General features: G+C 41.0%; 1 protein-coding gene across 1 annotated transcript in view; it reads left to right on the plus strand.

The window, feature by feature from the left end:
- The window catches only part of TUBG1 (tubulin gamma 1), a 69,112-nt gene that overhangs the window by 25,335 nt on the left and 20,376 nt on the right, over positions 1-23,401 (plus strand). Inside the window, exons 3-4 of the mRNA XM_039348193.1 lie at positions 9,146-9,313; positions 13,923-13,991. Of these exons, the coding sequence (XP_039204127.1) occupies positions 9,146-9,313; positions 13,923-13,991 (237 nt within the window). The remainder of the gene's footprint in view (positions 1-9,145; positions 9,314-13,922; positions 13,992-23,401) is intronic.

The following is a 23,401-nucleotide window of genomic DNA, read 5'->3' on the forward strand; positions in this document are numbered from 1 at the left end:
AAAAGAAAGAATTTCATTATTTGAAACAACACAAGAATGATATTGTATGTTTGCAAGAGACTCATATTACTTCAAAGGACCAAAAGTATTTGATTAACTCCCAGCTGGGATTACATTTTATAGCCTCGGCTCCGCAGAAAAAAGGGGAAGTAGTTATCTATGTGAGGAAAGACTTATCGCCGAAATTAATTGATTCTGACTCACAAGGAAGATATGTTATTATTGATTTATTAATAAATGGTAAGAGATGTCTTATTGGATTATACGCCCCTAATCAAGAACAGAAACAGTTTTACAAGTTGATACATTAGAAATTAACTCAACTGGATTATAAATCTGTTGTTATGATGGGTGACTGGAATGGTGTTTTAGATTCAAGTAAAGATAAGAAGGGTTTTTTAAAACTTTCTAATTGTGCTAAATTACCCAAAGCTTTTTTTGACTTGAAGGATGGACTTGGAACTTAGAGACATTTGGTGAGAACGGAATATTGAAGAAAGAGACTTTACTTTTTTTTCGGACAGACATCAATCATATTCCAGAATTGACTTTTTCTTAATTACTAATGACTTTTTTCCTAGGGTTAAGAATGTTAAGATTTTCCCTAGAATATTGTCTGACCATAATCCTGTATGGTTGGAGTTATCTGTTGAAGATGTGAATAGAAGGACTTGGAGATTGAATGAAAATTTATTTACATATGAGGGAAATGTAGAGAATATTTGAAGGATTTTTTTTCTTTTGAATATGTATAAGGGTACTTCGATACCAATGGTTTGGGATGCTAGTAAAGCGTATATGAGAGGGGTTTTGATTCAAATGAATAATGCGAATAGGCGTAAACAGAGGCAAAAACGTATAGAGTTGGAAGAAGAGATTAAACTCAAAGAGAAGGCTCTTATTTTAAATCCATTGGATAATAGTTTAAGGGTTTCTATAACTATGCTTAGGGAGCAATTTAATATGTTAATGGAAGACCAGATTGCAATTAATTTGCGGTACATGAAACATAATACATTTTGTAATGCAAATAAACCTGGTAGGTGGTTGGCTTACCAATTACGAAAGAAACAGAAGTCAAGGATTATAGAGAAAATAGATTATAAAGGTAAAGAGGTATATCAACCGAATCTGATTAAAAGGAGTTTTTAAGATTTTTATTCAAAGTTATATGCTAGCGAAAATATACAAGTTTTAGATATAGAAAAGTATTTACAGGTAGCACACTTTCCTAGACTTTCTAATGACCAGTGGGATGAGATGAATTGTTTAATTACTTCTGAGGAAATCATTTGGGCAATCAAACAATTAAAGGTTGGTAAGGCTCCTGGTACAGATGGACTAACAGCAATTTATTACAAAATGTTATCTGAAGAAATGATAGAACCATTGAAGGAACTTTTTAATAGTATTTTGTTGGGAGCAGAAGTACCTTCATCTTGGAGAAGGGCTTTCATATCATTGATCCCAAAGGAGGATCAAGATTTGACCCAGCCTAAGAATTATAGACTTATATCCCTTTTGAAAGCAGATTATAAGAATTTTTCAAAAATATTGGCAAATAGGTTAATGCAAGTTTTGAAGCAATTGATCCATAGTGATCAATCTGGATCATAACTGGAAGGTATATGAAATATAATGTAGGACAAATTGTTAATCTAATTGAGTATTTGGATAAGAATAATCAAATCCCTGCAGCTTTGATATTTTTGGATGCGGATAAAGCTTTTGATCAATTAAACTGGCAATTTTTATTGAGAGTTGTAGAGAAAATGAATTTTGGGGATAAATTTTTGTATGCTCTTAAGGTTATATACCAACAGCAATCGACACAAATTATAATTAATGGAGGATTAACAGATGCATTTAAAATTGAAAAGGTTACTAGACAAGGATGTCCACTATCCCCATTGTTATTTGTTTTAACAATGGAGATTTTATTAATTAAAATTCGTGAATCAACTACAATAAAGGGAATAAAAATAAAACAGAATGATTATAGGTTGAGAACTTTTGCCGATAGTTTGGTTGTGACATTATCTCAACCGATAGATTCGGTAAGGGATTTGGTGGAAATCATAACCCAGTATGGGAAAGTTTCTGGTTTTAAGGTAAATAATAATAAGACTAAAATACTTTCGAAAAATATGTCTATGAAGGAAAAAGATATGTTAGCTAAATTAACAGGTTTTGAAATAATGAAAAAGGTTAAATATTTGGGAGTTTACATCACAGTTTCTAATGTTAAGTTGTACAAAAATAATTATGAGACATTATGGGTAAAAGTGCAAAAGGATTTGAATGATTGGAAAAAATTACAGTTATCTTTGTTGGGGAGAATTTCAGCAGTTAAAATGAATGTTCTTCCAAAGTTTCTTTTTTTGTTTCAAATGATACCTATCTTGAAAAAAGATGCCAACTTGGAGGAATGGCAGAAGGGTATTAACAAGTTTATTTGGGCAAGGAAAAAACCAAGAGTTAAGTTTAAGATTATACAAGATACACGGGAAAGAGGAGGACTTAAGGCGCCTAATTTAAAATTGTATTATGCAATGGCTTTAACGCTGATTAGTGATTGGCTTAAATTAACAAATAAAGATATACTTTTTCTTGAGAGATGGGATTTATTATACGGATGGCATGCATATTTAATTTATAATAAAAAAGTAGATCAGGTTTTTAAATCTCATATTTTAAGAAAAGCTTTATTACATGTCTGGAAGAAGTATTATTATAGGTTAAATTATAAAATTCCAATTTGTGGGATTCCCGGACATGTGATAGAGGGGGTATCTAGAGGAGTGAATTTGGATAAGATTTCTTATAAGGAATTACTTAGTTTGGTAGGGAAGGATTGGCAATTAAAATCTTTAGCTGAGTTGAAGCAAGAAAATATTGTACACTCTTGGTTTCAATATAATCAATTGTTAGGATCTTCCGGTGGATCTGCGTGCGCGATGGCGGCTACTTTGTAGCCGTCCTCCTGGGTAAGTGTTTGAATCGCTATGAACAGCGGACATCAGCTGTTCAGCGGTTCAAAAACCCCCTCCCGGGCAAAAGGGGGGGTAGAGAGTTGTCTGAATAGTGGTAGAGCCTCTTATGCACCCCCAAAGTTTTTTTGGGGGGGTTGAAAAGTGTGCTCCCACGGAGTTCAGACTGTCTCCGCTTCCCAGCTGCTTTTGTCCCTAGGGACAAAACAAGCCGCTGCAACCACCTCCGCGATTAAAGTTAACTGGTGAGTTTTTTTTTAGAAGCGGACAGAGCTGAGTAGAGGATTTAGTTTTTGCTTTCTTTGATTTTATTTGGATTTTAAGTTTAAAGATTTATTTTTACTTTTATATTCCCTCTTTTTATTTTTTTTCCTTTGTTGAAAGGGAAAGTAAAATGGCGATTGGCAAGCCTTTCTGTGTTTTTTTTTCGGAAAGTAGAATGGCGACCGGCAGGCTTTTTGGGGTTTCTTTTTTCCCTTTCCCTTTTCTTTTTTTTTGTTCTTTTTTTATGATTGGAATGGAGTGTTAGTATTATTATTTTTGTATTTTTTTGTTTTGTTTTTTGTACTTTTTGTATTTTTAAAAAATGGAATGGATTTTTTCTATTTAATTATTCTTTTTTCTTTCTCTCTTTTCTTTTTTTTTGAACTCCCTTTTTTTATTATAATGATCTCCTCTTGAAGGATTTTTTTTTTTTTGATTTTATGGAGTTAACTTCTTTTTTTCCTTTGCTTAATTTTTGCAATTTCTAAGAAGGAGTAAAGATTTTTTTAAGATGGCTCCAAAGCGTCCAGTAATCCCTACAGCTCCTAAAGCGGCTTCTTCTTCGGTGTCATCATCAGCGCAACAACGTAAATCAATAGCTTCACCTTCTTCTTTGGCACAGTCAACAATGGTGAAGGATTTGCAAGATATGATGGGAGATGTTATACTTCAAATTAGGGGAGAAATGAAAGAGATTTTAGAGGAAAACAATAAGAATTTGAGGCAAGAGATAGTTTTGGCTTTAAAAGGAGTTGCCTCTGTTCTTGAAAAGTTGAATTCTCGCGTAGAAGAAGTAGTAGAAAAAGTGGAATTGATGGAGGAAAAATTTGAAAGTATGGAAAAAGAGATGAAAAATTTTCAAGATGAGATTCTTATGCTTCAATATAAACAAACGGAATATGCTTTAAGAATCAGAGGTTTGGGTAAGTCTGTGCAAGATCTGAGAGAGATGGTTGCAAAGGACTTTGCTGTGATTTTGAATAGAGAAAAAGAGGAAATACTTAGTGAAAATGAACAGGCATTTAGAGTTAACTCTGTGGTGGCAGAGCAAAAGAATTTGCCAAGAGATGTGGTAATTTACTTTGGGAAAAGATCCCTGCGCAATGAAATTATACAAGCTTTTTATAAGAAGAGGTTTCAAATTGCTTCACAAGATGTTATAATTTTAAAGGAGATCCCATCTAAAATTTTAAGAAGAAGAAAGGAGTTTGCTTTTTTAGCAGACGAACTTAAAAAGAGACAAATTTTGTTTAGATGGGATGTTCCTACTGGAATGGTGGTGAATTACCTGGGGATACGTTATAGTCTTAATACTGTTTCTAAAGCAAAAGACTTTTATACTTCGGTCCTGGGGGTATGCTCATCGCCACCTACCACGTTTAAAGCTTTGGAAGATAAAAAGGCAGAATTGCAATCTGAAGTGCTTACACTTATGAAAATTGGGAAACTTCAGTTTGAGGGGCCTCAACAAGTAGAGATGGAGGAGCAGAAGACAACCTGTGTAACATACAATTGTAAAGAAAAGGATCAACAGAAGAAGGTCAAGGAAGTTTCACAAGTATTGGTTCCTGAATCTGCGGGAGAAGTAGGATTTATAAACTTTTTGGAGCAACCTTTAAGGGCAGAATTGCAGTGTGAAGAGCCTATATTAATTAAAAATGGGAAATTTCAGTTTGAGGGGCCTCAACAAGTCGAGATGAAAGAGCAGAGGACAACTTGTGCAACATATAAACGTAAAGAGAAAGACCAACAGAAGAAGGAGGTTAAGGAAGCCTCACAAGTATTGGATCCTGAGTTTGTGGGAGAAGCAGGACTTACAAATTTTTGGGAGCTACCTTTAAGGGCAGATTTTAAAGTACTTCTTTCGAGGTTTATGGACAAGAGAGACTGATAAGGATTGTGTTTATAGTGGATGGAACTGGCTATTGGAGAGAAGATTATGGAGATCGAATGAAAATTTTAGATAAGAAGTTTAAGTTTAAGTACTTAGTTTAAGTACTTAGAAGACTATTGAGATTGCGGGAGAATTAAGATTTACAAACTTTTTGGAATTACCTTTAAGAGGTTTATGGATAAGAGAAGGAATGTGTTTACTGTGGAGGAATTTGTTATTGGTAAAGATTTAAACAGGTATAAGGGAATTTTAATGTTTTAAGTTATGTTTATGGGATCTACTATTATTATTTTTAAGAGAAGCTAATTTGTTTAATTAAACATATTTAGATTTGTTTAGGATTTATAGGTTTTTTAAGTTTTTTTTTTTGATAGGAGAGAAGATCATGGAGATTGAATGAAAATTTTAGATAAGAAGTTTAAATATAAGCATTTAGTTTAACTATTCAAAAGAGTATCCAGTTTTAATGGTATAATGAATGTTTATATGCTTATTTTTGTGTTTTAGAGTAAAGAAAGAGGGAGATTAGATCTTATATTGTAGGTATAGATATTTAAAGAAAGTAATGTTTAAATTTGTGTTTTGGGGATTCTATATAGAATGATGGATAATAATATAAGTACAATACTAGAAAATGTTTAAGTATATTATAATGTGTGTTTAATGTTTGCAACTATTATGTTTTAGAGAAGATAATTTGTTTAATTTAAGGTATTTAAATTTGTTTAGGATTTATATGTGTTTTAAGTTTTTTTTTTCTTTTTATTTTCTTTGAAAAATTTTAATTAAGCCTGTACTCAGCTCTGGGAAGGTTGAGGGAGGGTATGGGAGGTTTGGGGAAGATGGGGGAGGGTATGGGAAGGTGGGGGGTTTGGGGAAGGGATTTGTTTTGTAAAATTCAAAAACTTTCTCTCTCTCTCTCTCTCTCTCTCTATATATATATATATATATATATATATATATATATACATACATATATATATAATCAATTGTTAGTTAGGTGGAGTTTAGATCAAAAGGTTGGTATTACTTTAGAGGATGCGAATTTGGTAAAACTGATTAAAGATCAAACTCAAGGCCAAATAAAGAGAATTTATAATGTCTTAATAGAATTGGATTCTGAAACAGAGTTAGTTAAAGATTGTATGGTGAAATGGGCACAAAATTTTCAAGAGCCAATTCTAAATGTAAAATTTACTCAAGCTCAAAATTTGAGAGAAAATTTTTATAAAATGTTTTATAGGTGGCATTTGGATCCCCAAAAGTTGTTTGTATGTATCCCAACTTGCAGCCCAAATGTTGGAGATGTGGTAGTTTGGATGCAACTTACTTTCATATTTGGTGGACTTGTAGAAATATAAAAGCTTTTTGGATTAAAATTTGGTGGAACATTCAAAATATTTTTAAAAGAAAGATAAAGTTTACTCCTCAACTATTTTTGTTGGGTATAATTGTAGATTTTGATGTTAAGGAAACTAATTTGATGTTGAATTTAATAACAGCAGCAAGGTTGTTGGTAGGGCAATATTGGAAGAAGGATTGTTTGCCAACTATAGAAGAATGGACGCTTAAAGTGTCAAATTTAGCAGAAATGGCTAAGATTTCTGCTTATTTGAAGGATCATTCACAAGAAAGATACATTTGGGTTTGATGAAGATGGATAGATTATATTCAGAATAAATATGAGACTAAAAAGTTCCATTTATTTTTTGAACAAATTTTAGAATATTATTATTGTTATTATTTTTATTAATAGTTTAGTGGAATTTTTATTATACTGTATTGTTTATGAATTAGGAATTTAATTTGTTTATATGATTAAGTTTATTTGCAAATTGTTTATTCTGTGTTAAAAGGCAGTTAAAGCACATTATATTTGTTTATCTACATAGTTGGTTAATGTTAGTTAGATTATGATTATTATATTTTTTACCCTGTATTCAGCTCTGGGAAGTGGGGGAGAGGGGAAGGGTGGGTGCGTTTGGGGTATATTTTGTAATTTTTATAAAACTTTTTAATAAAAAAATCTTTTTCTTATGTTGGATACATCAGTACATTGAATATATCAAAATACATCTAGTATTTTTAAAAACCTGTGATTTTGTTTATCTACTCAAAATATTTCAATATCTTAATGGGAGGATGTTAAAATATCTTGTGAGATTTTGATTTTTGTTTTGGGGATTTCATAGGCTTAATTGACTTTAAGAGTGTTATGGACTTTATATTATTAGCCCCTGAATTGATTGCAGGAGGTTTAGGAAATTATGAGTTATTATTTCCATAAATGATTTCCTATTGCTTGTAACATGATAACTGATCTGGGAAGATGATATGTTTCCAATGTTTTACTGACTTCTGAGAAGCTTTTATATCAGCAATGGGTGAAACCCAACAAACATTAGTAATAGAGAACTAGTTTTTGGGGGAGGAATCACTGATTTTTGTGGAGGCTGTTACTCCTGAGGACCATAAAGTTCTGGTCATTTTTTTTTCAGATGAGAAAGTGTTACCAAACCCTTGTTCTCAGCTCTGTATTCTTTCTAGAGGGGTTAAGAGTACTTTGAGAAGACTGGAAGGCGATAAGATAACATGACAGGAGAAAGCCAAATCTTATTTTCTACAGCTAAAGTACAAAATGATCATCTTAAACTATAGCAAAACAGATATCTTCTAAATATTAGGAAAACATTTTAAATACTTTGCAGATAGAATCCTATTTATAGCAAAATGGAGAACTCTTCTAAATACAATAATATCTTTTTTAAAAAAGTCTTCATTGACCTTTGTAGCCTGACTTTTGGTATAACCTGTATATTTAATCTTGAAGGAAAATAATAATTTAAAAATTATATTAAAATTAGAAGAAAAAGTAAGGAATCCAATTTTGGCAGAATCCTGGGACTTCAGTTAATAAAGCTAACATCCAATACCTTATTCCTTTTACGCAGATCCCAATTTCATGTTTCCAGAAATCTTTTTAAAGAGATATCACAGATTATTTAATATTGGGTTTTTTGTATACATTCACTACATAATCAATCTTTTGTTGGAATATTCATGAGCAGGAAGAGTCATGTGGTAACTCAGTCAGCCAATGTGAGGAAAGTGCTACTGAGTCTGTGCAAAAGGGTATTGAGTTAGGAGCTGGATTTCCAGTCTCAAGGTTTGTCTCTGATCTGTCTCTGTAAGAAGTCTTCAATTAAGCTATGTTGCTGTAAAGAAGAATGTATGGTAATGTAACTATTTTGATATAAAGAAGTTATTTTGAATCAGCTAAATGCAGTCAACTGTGAGAGCTTCTGATTTATTTTTTTACCAATAGAGAAAATAAAATTCTCTAACATCTTTGGTATATAGTAGAAAACTTATATAAACACAGAGGTTAGTGCTATTGTGTCCTAAATATTATATAGAAAAAATGTATTGTTATAGTACTTTATAAATTTAAAAAAATTACAAAACCTTGTTGTGTGCTATTGTGTCCTAAATATTATATAGGAAAAATGTATCATACTAGTACTTTACTAAATTTAAAAATTGTACACAACCTTGATCATCAAAATATGCAATCCTGCTTCTTCACTGCCATGAAACAATGCTTTCTATCACTGTCTGTCCTTCATCCTTGCTTCTAACATTACTCATATATGTAGAATTTTTATATGAAAAACTTTTAAGCATTGTCCCCCAATTATTGAATTACCAACCATTCTGATATCAGTATGAGTTTCATCACCATTATTGAACATATCAGGGACTAGCTGCTTTCAATAGTTTAAATTTTTTTGAAAGTCCAAAAGGATGAAGATAGGAAGCATGGAATAAAGAGTAATAACTGTGCCCTCTAGTGGCTGCTATTTCCTCTGTGCAGATCAGTCTTGCCAATTGTTACCCATAACTAGTGCCACGGCCAAAGGGTTATGGGAGCTGAATTTCAACAAATCTGAAGAGTAATTCTGCAGGTTGTTTATAAGTATTTTTTCCCTATTTATAGGCAGATGATGAGCACTATATCCCACGAGCTGTTCTTTTGGACTTGGAGCCACGAGTGATCCATTCCATTCTGAATTCTCCATATGCCAACCTTTACAACCCTGAGAACATATACCTATCTGAGCATGGTGGTGGAGCTGGAAATAATTGGGCTAGTGGCTTTTCACAGGTAAAGTAGCCAAGAAGCTGGGAACAAGCACCCTTTCATTCCTCTGTCAGACATAATTTTATAAAGTTAGCATCCCAAGAACTCTACTCTGTTTTGAACTTGATAGCCTTCCACCCATTTGATAAGACCTTTTCACTCCCTTATCTTATATTTGCCTTGATATGAGAGGACCATTTTAAAGCATATTCACAAGAAGAGTTTCCTGACTTTGATTTAGGTGTCAATGCCAATCTGTTCCCCAGTTACAAGTGCTGAAATAAAGATGCTCATTGATGAACTAAAGTCTGGTAAAGCTCCAGGCAATGATTTTATCATGCCTGAAATACTATGAAATAAGCTGGAATAGTGCCCCCTCCCATTCTTCCCCCCTTTTTTATGTATATTGATCACGCCACACAAATTCTAGATCTAGAGCATTGCAGCCTAATCATTATTGTGCCTATTTACGAAAATGACATATGAGTCTTGCCTGCTAACTATTGGCCTATCAGCCTCTTTACGTATAATAAGTAAATTCTATGCTAGACATTTATACAATAAATTACTCAATTGGATTGACTTAGAGCAGGACTTTTCAACCTTTTCACCCATTTTAGGATAAGGCAATATTCGAGTACCACCGTCTCTTAGCAGAAACTTGATGACCAAAAAAAAAAAAGGAACAAAGTGATAAAGTACAGGCAGTCCTCCACTTATAACAGTTCACTTAGTGACTGATCAAAGTTACAACAGCACTGAAAAAAGAGACATGACCATTTTTCATATTTATGACCGTTGCAACATCCCCAGGGTCACATGATTTACATTTGGATGCTTGGCAACTGATTCATATTTCTGATGGTCACAGTGTCCCAGGGTCATGTGATCCCCTTTTGCAACCTTTTGACAAGCGAAGTCAATGGCTGTGGGGTGCGTGGGGAGAGTGGATGGGACCGTGGGGGGATCCAGGGGTTTCCAGCGGAGGGGTGGGACTGGGGTGGGCACCAGGGCATGGTCCATTGGAGGAGCCTCATCGTCCTTCTTGGGCTGCACAGGGAATTCCCAGATAGTGGTGCAGGCTACCCGGGGCACCAGGACCCTGCAGCTCAGTCCAGGCCAGTCCCACTTTCCTGAGGGGATGCTGGCTGCACTTCCTCTTTGAGGCTGCTGCTGCTGTGCTTGCTCTCCTTGGCCAGGTTGCTCATGGTGGGTGCAGGAGGGCAAAGTGTGTGGGTCAGAGGGAAGCCTACTCCCTCTCCATGCGAGGAAGCATCCTTCACAATAGGATGGGAGATCACCAGTTTAGGCCAGGAGGAAGGGGCAAGGGGAAGGCAAAAGGGCACCAGGGCTGCTGGTGGCCAAATGCTAAGGCAGGACTTCCCTCAGAGCCTCCCTTCTTCTCATTATAATCTTCCTTCCTTCCTTCCTTCCTTCCTTCCTTCCTTCCTTCCTTCCTTCCTTCCTTCCTTCCTTCCTTCTTTTCTTTTTTTCCTTCCCTCTGCATTCTCCTTTCTTTTTTCTTCCTTCCCCTCTTTCCTTTTTCCTTCCTTGCTCTCTTTCCTTCTTTATCTTTCCTCTTTCCCTTTCTCCTTTCCTGTCTCTTCTTGGATGCTCAAATGCAAAAGGGGAAACATTTCTCGATGCCTCCTTGCCTTGTGATCAAATTCCACTTTTGCTAGTAGTTTGTGGCCACTTAAAAGACTGAGAACAAACCAGGGTCAGTTTATCCCATGCTTACATTTAGTGAGGGCATCCACAGACAACAGTACATCAAAACTGTCAAAATGATGGCTGTGATAGTATCAGAGCTCCTCCATTTTTTGTGCAACAACTTTAGCGTTCAGAAACAGGTAGCTTAGTTGTTTTTCTATAAATACATAACCCTTAAAAGGGCTCTCTTGTAGGGACCCTGCCTTAGTCTAATTCAGACTGGAAATATTGCAAAGGAAAATATTTTCCTCTGCTTTGTCCCCACTGGAAATGGCTGTTAGCAACACACAAGGAGGGGATACTTTCCTAAGAGCTCACAATTCAAGAATACCAGTGTTAACTTGGATTGCCAACAAAGTTCAATCTGTGACAAAACAGAACACAAAACTGCTTTCTCCTTTGAACTGAGGCATTCCTCCCTCCCTCCCTTTCTTCCTCCCTCCCCTGCAGAGGTGGCAGCAGGCAGGCTGTGGTGGGCAGAGGCTTCACATTTTGACCTCTTCCCCCCTGTTGTTGCCTTTGCATTACTCTCAGTTCATCTCTCCCAGACCTGTGCAGTGTTTGTGTGTGTGTGTGTGTGTGTGTGTGTGTGTGTACACGCGCCCGCGTGAGTGGGCGGCGGGCAGGAGTGTGTGTCTCACCCCTTGCAGCCCTTTGCACTCAACAGAGACCTTCTGAGATGGCAGGCTGCAAACTAATGAAAGCTGGGGGTTTTTGGGAGTACTTGTTGCTTTTTCTCAACGTTCCACTGATGGCATCGTGTCCTTCCCCCCTCAGCTCTCGCCCCCAGCTCCGTGGAAGGTTGCAAGAAGCTCCCATCACAGCTTCTCTCATCTCTCTGTTCTTTTCCTCCCCAATGCCACAGTGTGGGGCTGCAAGGAGTGGGACACCCCCCCCCATATGCGTGTGAGCACACACAGACACAAGAGAGGCCCTTCAGGCAGAGACAACAATGGGGGGAAACCTCTGCCCGGAGCAGCTTAAAAAAATGAACCTGCGAAGCACCCTGACAGCCTTGCAACTCCAGCTGTCTCTCCCTCAGACTTGTGCAACGCTGTTGCCACTTCAGCTCATTCCTCTCCGCCCCATTACCAATTCTCTAGGACAGTCGCGTACCACCTGCCAGGTACCAAAGTACCTGACTTAGAGCATATACTGGCAGATGAGCAAGCAGGCTTCAGATCTGGATACTCTATTTATGGGTAGGCCCTTAACTCTTTAACACCTGGCCAGAAAATACATGTCCAAACCAGGTTTATCGTTATATACTGCATTTATTGATTTTAGGTCTGCATTTAATCTAGCTCCCAGAAAAAACTTCTGGTCTAAGCTCCTGTATACAACTATTGATAGACGCCTATTACTGCTTATGCACAACCTTTAAAAGAACTCTAGAATCAAAATTCGAGACAGCATGTACACTAAAGAGATTCTAATCTGCAGAGGAGTAAGGCAAGGATACATTCTAGCCATTCTGATATTTAAGCTCTATATAAATTCTCTTGTTGCCCCAATTAAACCAATTAGAGCACCATCCCCAAAACTAGTTAATAGACATATTAGCTGTTGTAGGCAAATGATATAGCTCTTTTATCACAAATGCAATTTTGCCTTAGACGAGCCTTTAATGCTGTGGCTACTTACTTCTCTGAAGAGGTCTTTGAAATCAAGTATAGCAAAACTAAGATCATGAACTTCGCAAAAAGACCTAAATTACATGCCTGGAAGATAAATGGCCAAAACATCGAACAAGTCAAATGCTTTAAAAATCCACCCATGGTTTTCCATAGATCTACTAAACATAGTGCACATCTACACTATGTCATCCAAAGTGCCTAAACCCCTGCAGTAGCAATTTAATCTTTTTATTTTTTCCAGAGCAGTACAGCAGCTAGGAGAAAATAGCATTCAGCTAAGGCTAGCACACAATTTCTTACTCTTCTTTTACTCTCCTGAAATGGGTGCAATCCAAATTCTTAAGAGTATATTTCAGGTAGCATACTGCATCCCAAATGTAGTACTAAAGAGGGAGGCAGGACTAGCCAAAATCAAAACAGGTGCACGGATTTACATTTGCACATTGGTTAAAACTACTTTTTTCCTACAGGTTTGAATTCACTCCTTATAGAAGACAATTTCAAACCAGTATGGTTCAGGACCATGTCACAAAAACTCCACTATCTTGGTTTCTCCAGGGAAGTGTCTCTAATGATCTGATATGAGTGTCCACTTAATGCACTTAAGAATGTATTAAAGATCTGGAAATCCAAGAAGATCAGGCTGCTCTTTCCAAGAATTTTTATTTGTATAGTCAAACTTCCCCTTTTAAAGCAGCGAGATATTTATATCAAATAACTATCCTAAAAATCTGAAGGGCATTAAACTTAGGACGCTGCAATGCACTTCCCACAGCAATTTTAGAAGAATGGAATGGAATGGAATGGAATGGAATAGAATAGAAACAGAACAGAACAGAACAGAACAGAACAGAACAGAACAGAATAGAATAGAATAGAATAGAATAGAATAGAATAGAAAAAATAGAATAGAAAAAAATAGAATAGAAAAAATTAAACATGTGAGTTGAGATTGTGCCCCTGTGGATAAGGGGCTATTGAAACTATAACTTATGTCGTGTTACACTGCATCTTGTATAAGGACTCACAGACTCAATTTATAATATCTTACCTAATAAAATAATCCGGGAAATACTGATCTTTTTTACGTGCAACTACTGTTACCAGCTCAGTGTGAAGTAGTTTCTCTGAATGTGGCCAAATTCTGCTATGCTGTATGTAAAATTAGGCAAACTTTAATTGTCCACTGTTAATCTACCACCAAATGCAAGATGTTATTCTGTCTTACTATTATCCTTTTTGTAATGCTTTTATTTGCTGGTCTTGTTTCATGTGATTTACAGGGAGAAAAGATCCATGAAGATATTTTTGACATTATCGACAGAGAAGCTGATGGCAGTGACAGTCTAGAGGTAAGACAGACATGTAGTGCTGACCCTTAGATTACCTATAAATTTCTGGACCTGGAGAATGCTAGTTCTGGACTACAATGCCTATCTGCCTAGCTTCAGAATTAAGGGGTGGGGGTAAATCCCTTGGCACACAGGGGGAGCAATCCGCAAATCTAACATTACCTCTACTTGCAATCTTCCCTGCCAGGTTCCTCATTAACTTTCTCGGAAAGCTGGCAAAGAAGATTGCAAGTGGAGATCACATGATTGCAGAGCACTTGACATTTGGTTATGAATGCAAAGAGGTTGAAATGTGTTCATGTGATGGAGAGTTTCATGATGGTCAAAAGTGCTTTAAGGGCTGCAAACTACCTGTTCCCAGGGTATTGTGATCGTGAATGGCTGTTAAACAGTTGTAAGTTGAGGACTACCTGTAATGTGGAGGCCGTCTGATTGCTCACTGCAAAATAAACTTGTAGAGAGTAGGTAATCTGATAATCTAGTAATAATCTATTACTAGGTTCTAATTACTAGAATTTAGTAATAATTATCTTTCATTCTTCAGGGAGATTGAAGCAGCAAGGATAAATGTTGATACAGTATATTTAAAGTATGTGACAAAATGATGAGTTATTTTGGAAAAAAAACCATAAATACTTGTCTTCCCTTATGATAGAGATTCTCTCTCACACACACATACATACAACATTTATTTTCATAGCAATCCTGTGGCATAAGTTAGGTGGGTGTAGCAGCAATGACTATTTTAGGATTACTAAAATTATTTACGACTTAGAATTCTGGCCTCCTTGTCTAAAAGCCAAGGCCTTCCATTTTAAATATTGGAATAACTGAACTGGAATCTTGGCTATGAAAAGTAATCTGTATCATTCTCCAGTACAGGAGATGGATAATCCACGGATGGGTTTTCTCTGTCTGCCTGCTCTTGAGACCAAGTAGCCAAAACTTGACACGCCCCCACTTCCTGTGGAGTCCATTCTTAACTTGGTCTCTGCTCGAGAAGACTCGTTTTGGCGTGGCTCTCAGCTTATCAGGTTAGACAAAGAAATCTATTGATTGATTATCCCTTGATAATTGGCTTCCCCTTCCAAAAAAATTGCCACCTATAGGAATGTAACCACAAAATTTTCTGGGGATCAGTCCTGATCTCAAACCTAAAATTAAAAAGGGGATTGGTGGGGAGGGAAACTTCCCCACAGATATCAGCCAGCCCCAGGGCTCTGGGGGGTGGAAAGGGGGGGAAGAAGGCATCAGCAGAGACTACTTGCTGAACCTTTTCCCCAACCACTAATTTTTCCTTGGGATCATCCCTGATCTTATATTAAAATTGGAAAAGGGGGTGTGGGGGGGGAAACTCCCCAGGGATCCCAGCCAGCCCCAGGGCTCTGGAGGTGGAAAAGGGGGGGAAAAGGCATCAGCAGAGACCACTTGCTGAGCTTTTCTCCCCAACCTTCCAAGGGATTTTTTCCTCAAATTGGGGGAAAAAATAACAATCTCCAGGTCCGGATTCAAACTTGAATTCGGATCATCGGAGATTCCCTAGCAGCCCAGGGCAACCGCGGGCGCCATTTTAGTTGCCGCCTTCAGGCAACAAAGGCAATCCCTGACTGGGATTCCCTTAAAACGTCACCAGCGCGCCAAATTTAAATCCCTGAGCAGCCGCAGCTACCATCTCTTGCCAGAGGAAGGCAAACGGAGCTTAAGGAAGCTCCACATGATATCTGGAAGCACTGATAGAGGCGGAATAGGAGCGCACAGCCAGCGCTCCACCCCCGATACACACATATAATAATAGGACAAGATATAATAATAAAATAAATAAATAAATAAATTTAAAAATAAAAAAAATTAAAAAAAAAATTAATTAAAGCTAAAAATTAAGCAACTGCAAGGCCAACAGGCCTAAAGGCAGAACACACAATATTATCATCATCCCCGTTATTGTTGTTGTTGTTATTATTATATTATTATTATTATTATCATTATTGTTCCTATTATTAGTATAATAGTAATAATATTAATAAGAATAAATTCCGCTCTAAGTGACCGCCATTTGATACCTTTTGTTGTGTATTAAGTCAGGCCTACAGACCCTTTTGAGGTCGCCACTGATATTTTTTGCCTCCCTTTTCTTTTTTCTACTGGTGCACGTTGCCTGGTCACCTAAGGCCTCCGGGCGGAACCCAAAGAGTGGTTCCAAACGTGCCTTCGGTACCTCCCTCAGCTACCGTGACCTTAGCCCAGAGAGAATATTTTTGTTGTGGTCGGGTGATCAGGGGAACAGTCCTGGTACTTGTTCCAATTTCGCTCCCGCCAATACTTGCCTGCCTGAGCGTCTTCTCAGTTTTTCTGGGACTGCTCAAGCGGAATGGAGGGACCCTCATTGCTTCAATCCATGAGCACGACCCCTCCATCTCCCAATTACGGCTGCAACATACCTTCTGACCAGAAGGCGGCAGGCAAGTGCAAAGCGAAGACAAAACACTCGCTCAAGAGGCCCTCCAAGTTGGCGGAAAAGCAAGCCAGCCGTAGGCACCAGGCCCTGGAGAAGGAGTTCTCCAGAGTGCAGAGGCAAGCCCAATTGGAATTGGTTCAAATAGCGGCCACCGAGATGGAATTACCATTGGGTTCATCCACATCAACCCAGAGCGCGTGGTCCATTCCAGGAACACCGCAACCACTGGATCCGCCATCTACATCAGCCCAACAAACAACCACGGCGGCAGGCACAACCACTGAGTCCACCTCTCCACCTGCGGTCACCACACCCAAAGGTAATGACATAGGGGACATCTGGGCAGATGGACGGCTAGAGGCCCTATTAACCAAAGTGGTGGACCGAGCCCTAGCACAGCGCTCCGCCCACCACGACCAGGGGCCCTCCACCTCAGCCATGCCACACTCGGAACTCCCCTCAGAGTCCTCAGGCATTCAGGAACCCCCCTCCCCGGCCCAGTCCTCCATGAGTGGTTATTCTTCACCACAAGAGGAGGATCAACCTGGGATCTCTATGTCAGAGGATGAGGAGCTTCCCCCTGAGCCCCCCTCAGGGGGATTATTTAATCACAACCGCTTCCTCACGATACTACGCAAGGCCACAGCCATTGCGGACATGGGGACGGATCAGTTTTCTCAGCCGCAAGCGACACCGGCCGCCACATCCAGACCCGTATTCGTAGAAAAGGTGACAACGCAGCACCATATACCTTGCCCCGCCATTTTCCTGAAAGGGATCAAGAAGCCACTTCCTTTCCATCAGTGAGTGGTACGGACAAAAAATTATACAGCACTGCCACAAACCTCAATGAGGCCTTAGAAATACCTAAAGTAGATGAAGCCTGGACCCCCTTGGTCTCCCAGACAGCCATGGCTGGGGACCTAGTGGAGGCCCTTAAGGCAGATGACAAAAAGTGGGAACAAGCCTTTCGCAAAACCCACCAGACAGTGGCATGGGCCATCAAAGCAGCCACCTCGGCCTCCTTTTTTGTCCGGGCCACCCTCATCTGGTTGCAACATCTACAAACCATAGTTCCTATGGATGACATACGAACACACCAGGACCTGGCTAAGATGGTAGCAGCCACGGAATACGCTGCAGACGCAACGCTCCAATCGGCCATTTTTTCATCCAGATCCATAGCATCCAACATAATTGCCAGGAGAATGCTATGGCTAAAACACTGGCAAGCTGACACCAAGGCTAAGTGGCGGCTAGCAACCGCCCCTTACTCAAGCAATGGTCTGTTTGGGGAGGCCTTGGACCCCTATCTTGTAGAGAACAAAGACAAGCGGAAGGTCAGGGCACACTTGAACAAAAGGTCAGACAGACGTACCACACCTTACTTTCGTAGGCAGTCCTTTCGCCAACCGACAACCACGCCTATCAGTCAGGCACCCAAGCCATTCACTCCCAGGCAGAACAAACCGTATGGCCGCCCCTACGACAGACCGGGGTTCCAGCCCAGACAACAAAACCAGTCGAGACGACCCTTTCGTGGAACGGGTCGTCCGTACCGGAAGACAAAATGACTCCTACATAGACCTACCCATTGGAGGAAGACTAGCTCACTTCTTCCACCAGTGGGAGCAGACCTCCACGGACAACTGGGTACTACAAACCATCCAGTCCGGGCTGTCCCTGGAGTTCCTGGTCACACCCCCAGACCGACTCATCAACTGCTCGGTCTCCAGGAACCCCACCAAACGCAAACTCATGCAGGAGGCCATCCAACACCTGTTGGACATTCAAGCCATAGAACCGGTCCCAGCGGAATACAGAGGCAGAGGATTTTACTCCATCCTCTTCGTGGTTCCAAAGACTTCAGGAGGATGGAGGGCAATCCTGGACCTCAAAAACCTCAACCGCTACATCACATACAAAAAATTCAAGATGCAATCCCTTCAGTCCATCCTGGGAAGCATCAGAGAAGGAGACTTCCTAGCATCGATAGACCTCACGGAAGCCTACCTTCACATCCCCATCCATCCAAACCACCGCCGGTTCCTTCGTTTCTGTTACGGGGGAAAACACTTCCAATACAGAGCTCTCCCCTTCGGTCTATCTTCGGCACCCAGGGTATTTACCAAGATACTAGCAGTGGTAGCCGCCAAACTGAGAAAAATCCCAATACGCGTCCAATGTTACCTAGACGACATACTAATCCAAGCAACATCCCTACAGACAGCTCAGGCGGACGTAAGGACCGTCATTCGCGTCCTCCAATTACACGGATTCTCAGTAAACTTTCAGAAGAGCCAGACAGTTCCCTCGTCCAGGCTGCTGCATCTGGGGGCCACGATAGACACAACCAACTGTATGGTCTATCTCTCCCAAGAGCGGGTGGCCGGCATCAGGGAACTGGCTCGCTGGGTTCACAGGCAGCGTTCAGTTCCGATACTAACACTTTCCCAATTATTGGGCAAGATGGTATCGGCCATAGCCATTGTACCCTGGGCCAGGCTCCACCTACGGGAACTACAGTGGTTTCTGCTCCCTTACCAACGGCAGAACACCAGCGCATCCAACCACCTAGTCAGGGTCATGGCACAAATCCGCAGGGCGCTACGCTGGTGGTGCTCTTGGGCCGTGACCAAAGGGTCACCCTTCAAGGAACCAGTCAGAGTTACCATCACTACAGATGCCAGTCTGTATGGTTGGGGAGCCCATCTGGACTCCCAGTTTGTACAGGGACGTTGGTCCGCCACGGATCTGAGAAACAACATCAACTGGCTAGAACTCAGGGCTATCCACCTAGCCTTGCAACAATTCAAAGACAGAATCAGAGGCCACCACGTTCTAGTCCTAACAGACAACGTAGCAGCCAAGGCGCACATCAATCGGCAGGGGGGGACCAGATCAAAAACCCTGATGACAGAGGCATGACTCCTATTCAGCTGGGTAGAGCCCACTCTGAAGTCACTAAAAGCGGAACACATATCGGGGGTCAACAACCAGCAAGCGGACTTCCTAAGCCGCACCACAGTGGACCCTTCGGAGTGGGGGCTACACCCGAACTTGTTCCTAGACATCTCCCGCAAGTTCGGGTACCCGATCCTCGATCTGTTCGCATCATCAGACAATGCCCAGCTCCCCAGATTTTACTCTCGTTACTTCAACCCGCGAGCAGAGGGGACGGACGCTCTGAGAACTCAGTGGCCTCAGGGTCTGCTTTATGCCTTTCCCCCACTACCACTCATACCGGCGGTCATCCGCAAGCTGATTCAGGAGCGGGCAGAAGTGATCCTAGTAGCACCATATTGGCCACAGAGACCGTGGTTCGCCGACCTGATGAACCTGTCTCAGTCGCCCCCATGGAACATTCCCCCTCATCAAGTGTCCCTACACCAGGGAACCATCAGTCACCCGGAACCCCAATGGTTACAACTGACCGCCTGGCACTTGAGCGCCAGATAATGGCACAGGAACTATTCTCTCCCGGGGCCATTACCATAATTCAAGCTTCACGCCGTCCGGCAACAAACCGCATTTACGACTCCACTTGGAAAAATTTTTGCCTTTGGTGCAGGGAACGGCAGTTTGACTTACACAAACTCTACATCCCTCAGATAGTAGATTACCTCTTGGAGGGACTAGACAGAGTCCTCGCCCGCGCGACCATCCGCAGGCAAGTGGCGCCCTTGTCCACCCTCCTCACCTGCACGGATTCGGTTCCCTTAGCTCACCACCCCAGGATCCGCGCCTTTATCAAGGGCGCCTATAACACCAGACCTCCAGTAGTTCACAGGTACCCGTCCTGGGAACTACCGCGAGTCCTTCACGCGCTCATTCGATCACCATTTGAACCATTGGCGACCGTTTCCTTGCGACACCTGTCGCTAAAGGTGATGTTCCTGATTGCCATCACATCGGCCAGACGAATTTCGGAACTGGCCGCACTGTCAGTCAGAAACGACCTATGCATTTTCCACAAGGACAAGGTGGTCCTTAGGTTAGATCCTTCCTTCATACCGAAGGTGAATTCACTCTTTCACAGGACACAGGAAGTAATTCTCCCAAACTTCTGTCCAAATCCAACACATGACCGGGAGCGGCAGTGGCATACATTGGACGTCCGCAGAGCCTTGCGGCGTTATATAAAGCGTACAGAACCCTTCCGCAAATCGGAGGCCCTATTTGTGTCCTTCCAAGCGGGCACCTTGGGGCGGAAAGTTTCCGCGGGCACCATTGGAAGGTGGATCCGAAGCTGTATCGCAGAAGCTTACAATGTATCATCCCTGCCGCCCCCAAGTCATCTCACAGCCCATTCCACCCGAAGCGCTGCAACTTCGGCGGCATGGGCTACCCAGGCGTCAATCGAGGAAGTTTGCAGGGCCGCGACATGGTCCTCGCCTTCCCCGTTTATACGACACTACAAGATAGACCGCTTTGCATCGGCGGACGCCTCCTTTGGTAGGAGGGTCCTCCAGCAAGTTGTCTCAGAGATCAATCTACCGGCCTTATCTGTTTCCCACCCCTTGGGACAGTGAGGCTTTGGTACGTCCCATCCGTGGATTATCCATCTCCTGTACTGGAGAAGGGGCGTTGGTCTTACCTGAACGCCTTTTCTCAGTACGGAGATGGATAATCCACACCCACCCCAAGGCCAGCAGGCCGCTAGTAGGGAGCTGAGAGCCAATACCTCGTCAATCATCAGCCAATTCGCCCTCGTTAAGAATGGACTCCACAGGAAGTGGGGGCGTGCCAAGTTTTGGCTACTTGGTCTCAAAAGCAGGCAGACAGAGAAAACCCATCCGTGGATTATCCATCTCTGTACTGAGAAAAGGCGTTCAGGTAAGACCAACGCCCCCTCTCTTGACGATGGATTAGATTATCCTATTCTAAAAAACAGTTTCCCTGAGCTAAAAATTTATAGTCTGGAAGATTATAAAAGTGCGTAAAATGGCAATTTTATAGTGAGGAAGGGATAGAAAGTGATTCATATCAGGTAAATGATAAAAGGATAAACATAGCATGAGAAACTTTATTTTAATTATATCAGCATAAGATAATAAGGAGAAGGAGAAGAAGGAGGAGGAGGAGGAGGAGGAGGAAGAAGAAGAAGATAACAAAATACAAAGACCTACAAATAGAAATAGAAAGACTGTGGCAAAAGCAAGCAAGGGTAGTACCAATAGTAATAGGTGCCTTGGGTGCAATCCCAAAACAACTGGAGCACCACTTGAATACCATTGGCATTGACAAATTCGCTATTAGTCAATTGCAAAAGGCGGCCTTACTAGGAACTACTTCCATCCTGCGACGATATCTGTAATACCATCAAACATCCACATCTGCCTATCCCAGGTCCTGGGTAAGGACTCGATAGGTAGACAAAATGCCAAATCCAGTCTGAACATCTGGCTGACTGTGCGATGATCCATAACAATAATACTAATAATAATAATAATAAAGTTGGAAGTGACCTTGGAGGACATCAAGTCCAACCCCCTGCTCAGGCAGGCAGGAAACTCTATACCATTTCGGACAAATGGCTGTCCAATTTCTTCTTAAAAACTTCCAGTGTTGCAGCATTCACCGCTTCTGGAGGCAGGTTGTTCCACTGGTTAATTGTTCTAACTGTCAGGAAATTTCTCCTTAGTTGTAGTTTGCTTCTCTCCTTGATTACTTTCTATCTGTTGCTTCTTGTCCTGTCTTCAGGCGCTTTGGAGAATAGCTTGACTCCCTCTTCTTTGTAGCAGCCCCTGAGATATTGGAACACTGTTATCATGTCCCCCCTCGTCCTTCTCTTCATTAAACTAGACATACCCAATTCCAGCAACCGTTCCTTATATGTTTTAGCCTCCAGTCCCCTAATCATCTTTGTTGCTCTTCTAGAGTCTCAACATCTTTTTTACATCGTGGTGACCAAAACTGGATGCAGTATTCCAAGTGTGGCCTTATGAAGACATTGTAAAGTGATATTAAGACTTCATGTGATCTTGATTCTACCCCTCTGTTAATGCAGCCTAGCACCATGTTGGCTTTTTTGGCAGCTGCAGCACCCTGCTGTCTCATATTTAACTGATTGCCCACTAGATGACATAATGCAACAGGAATACAGGTTACGACCATTCATTCAGCTGACTGTTTAGTGGCACCAGACGGGGACTGTTGTGACTGTTGCAATGTCCTAATCATGATTTGGTTGCTTGGATGATTGGCTTGCAATTATGACAGTTGCAAGCAGTTGCAAGCAGTCACGTGTTCATAATTTGTGACCTTTCCTATCAAATTCCCACAAGCAAAGTCAGTGGATAAGCAAGCAGGAGGTCACGAGTTGCTCCCATTCTTTTTTTGCCTGTCTGTCCATACTCCATAGCACCTGCCCTTTTGGCCACAGAAACACATTCTTTCTCAGAATGAAAGCTGTGCTACTCCCTTTTATTCTATTGGCTTTTGAAAGCCAATAGAATAGACTCTCTTGAACAGAGTCTAATTCTATTGGCTTTCAAAAGTCAGTAGGAATTGTCCAGGCTGTCTCTGCCCTGCTGAGCCCGCCAAAAATCCCATTCTGCAAACGGTGCTGCACCAGTTGAATAGTCCTCGACTTATGACCGGTTGAGTAGTCCTCGACTTACGACTGGTTGGGGGTCGCGGCATTAAAAAGGTTGAGAACCACTGCAATAGAATAAAAGGGAGTAGCACAGCTAAAGAAAAGGGGGAAAAATGGCGGACTGCGTTGTTTGGCGACCTCTGTGAAATGGTCGTTTGACCCCAAATGGGGTCCCGATCCACAGGTTGAGAACCATTGCTCTAGAACACAGGTCGGCAACCTGCGGCTCCGGAGCTGCATGCGGCTCTTTGAGCCTTCCCCGGTGGCTCCCAGCCTCCTCTGCCTTTGCAGAGAGAGACAGAGACAGAGAGAGGCAATTGCGCTTCCCTGCTTCCTTCTCTCTCTCTGTCTCTCTCT

Source organism: Crotalus tigris, unplaced genomic scaffold, assembly GCF_016545835.1.
Source record: "Crotalus tigris isolate CLP2741 ecotype Arizona unplaced genomic scaffold, ASM1654583v1 scf7180000018124.1459596, whole genome shotgun sequence".
Classification (NCBI taxonomy): domain Eukaryota; kingdom Metazoa; phylum Chordata; class Lepidosauria; order Squamata; family Viperidae; genus Crotalus; species Crotalus tigris.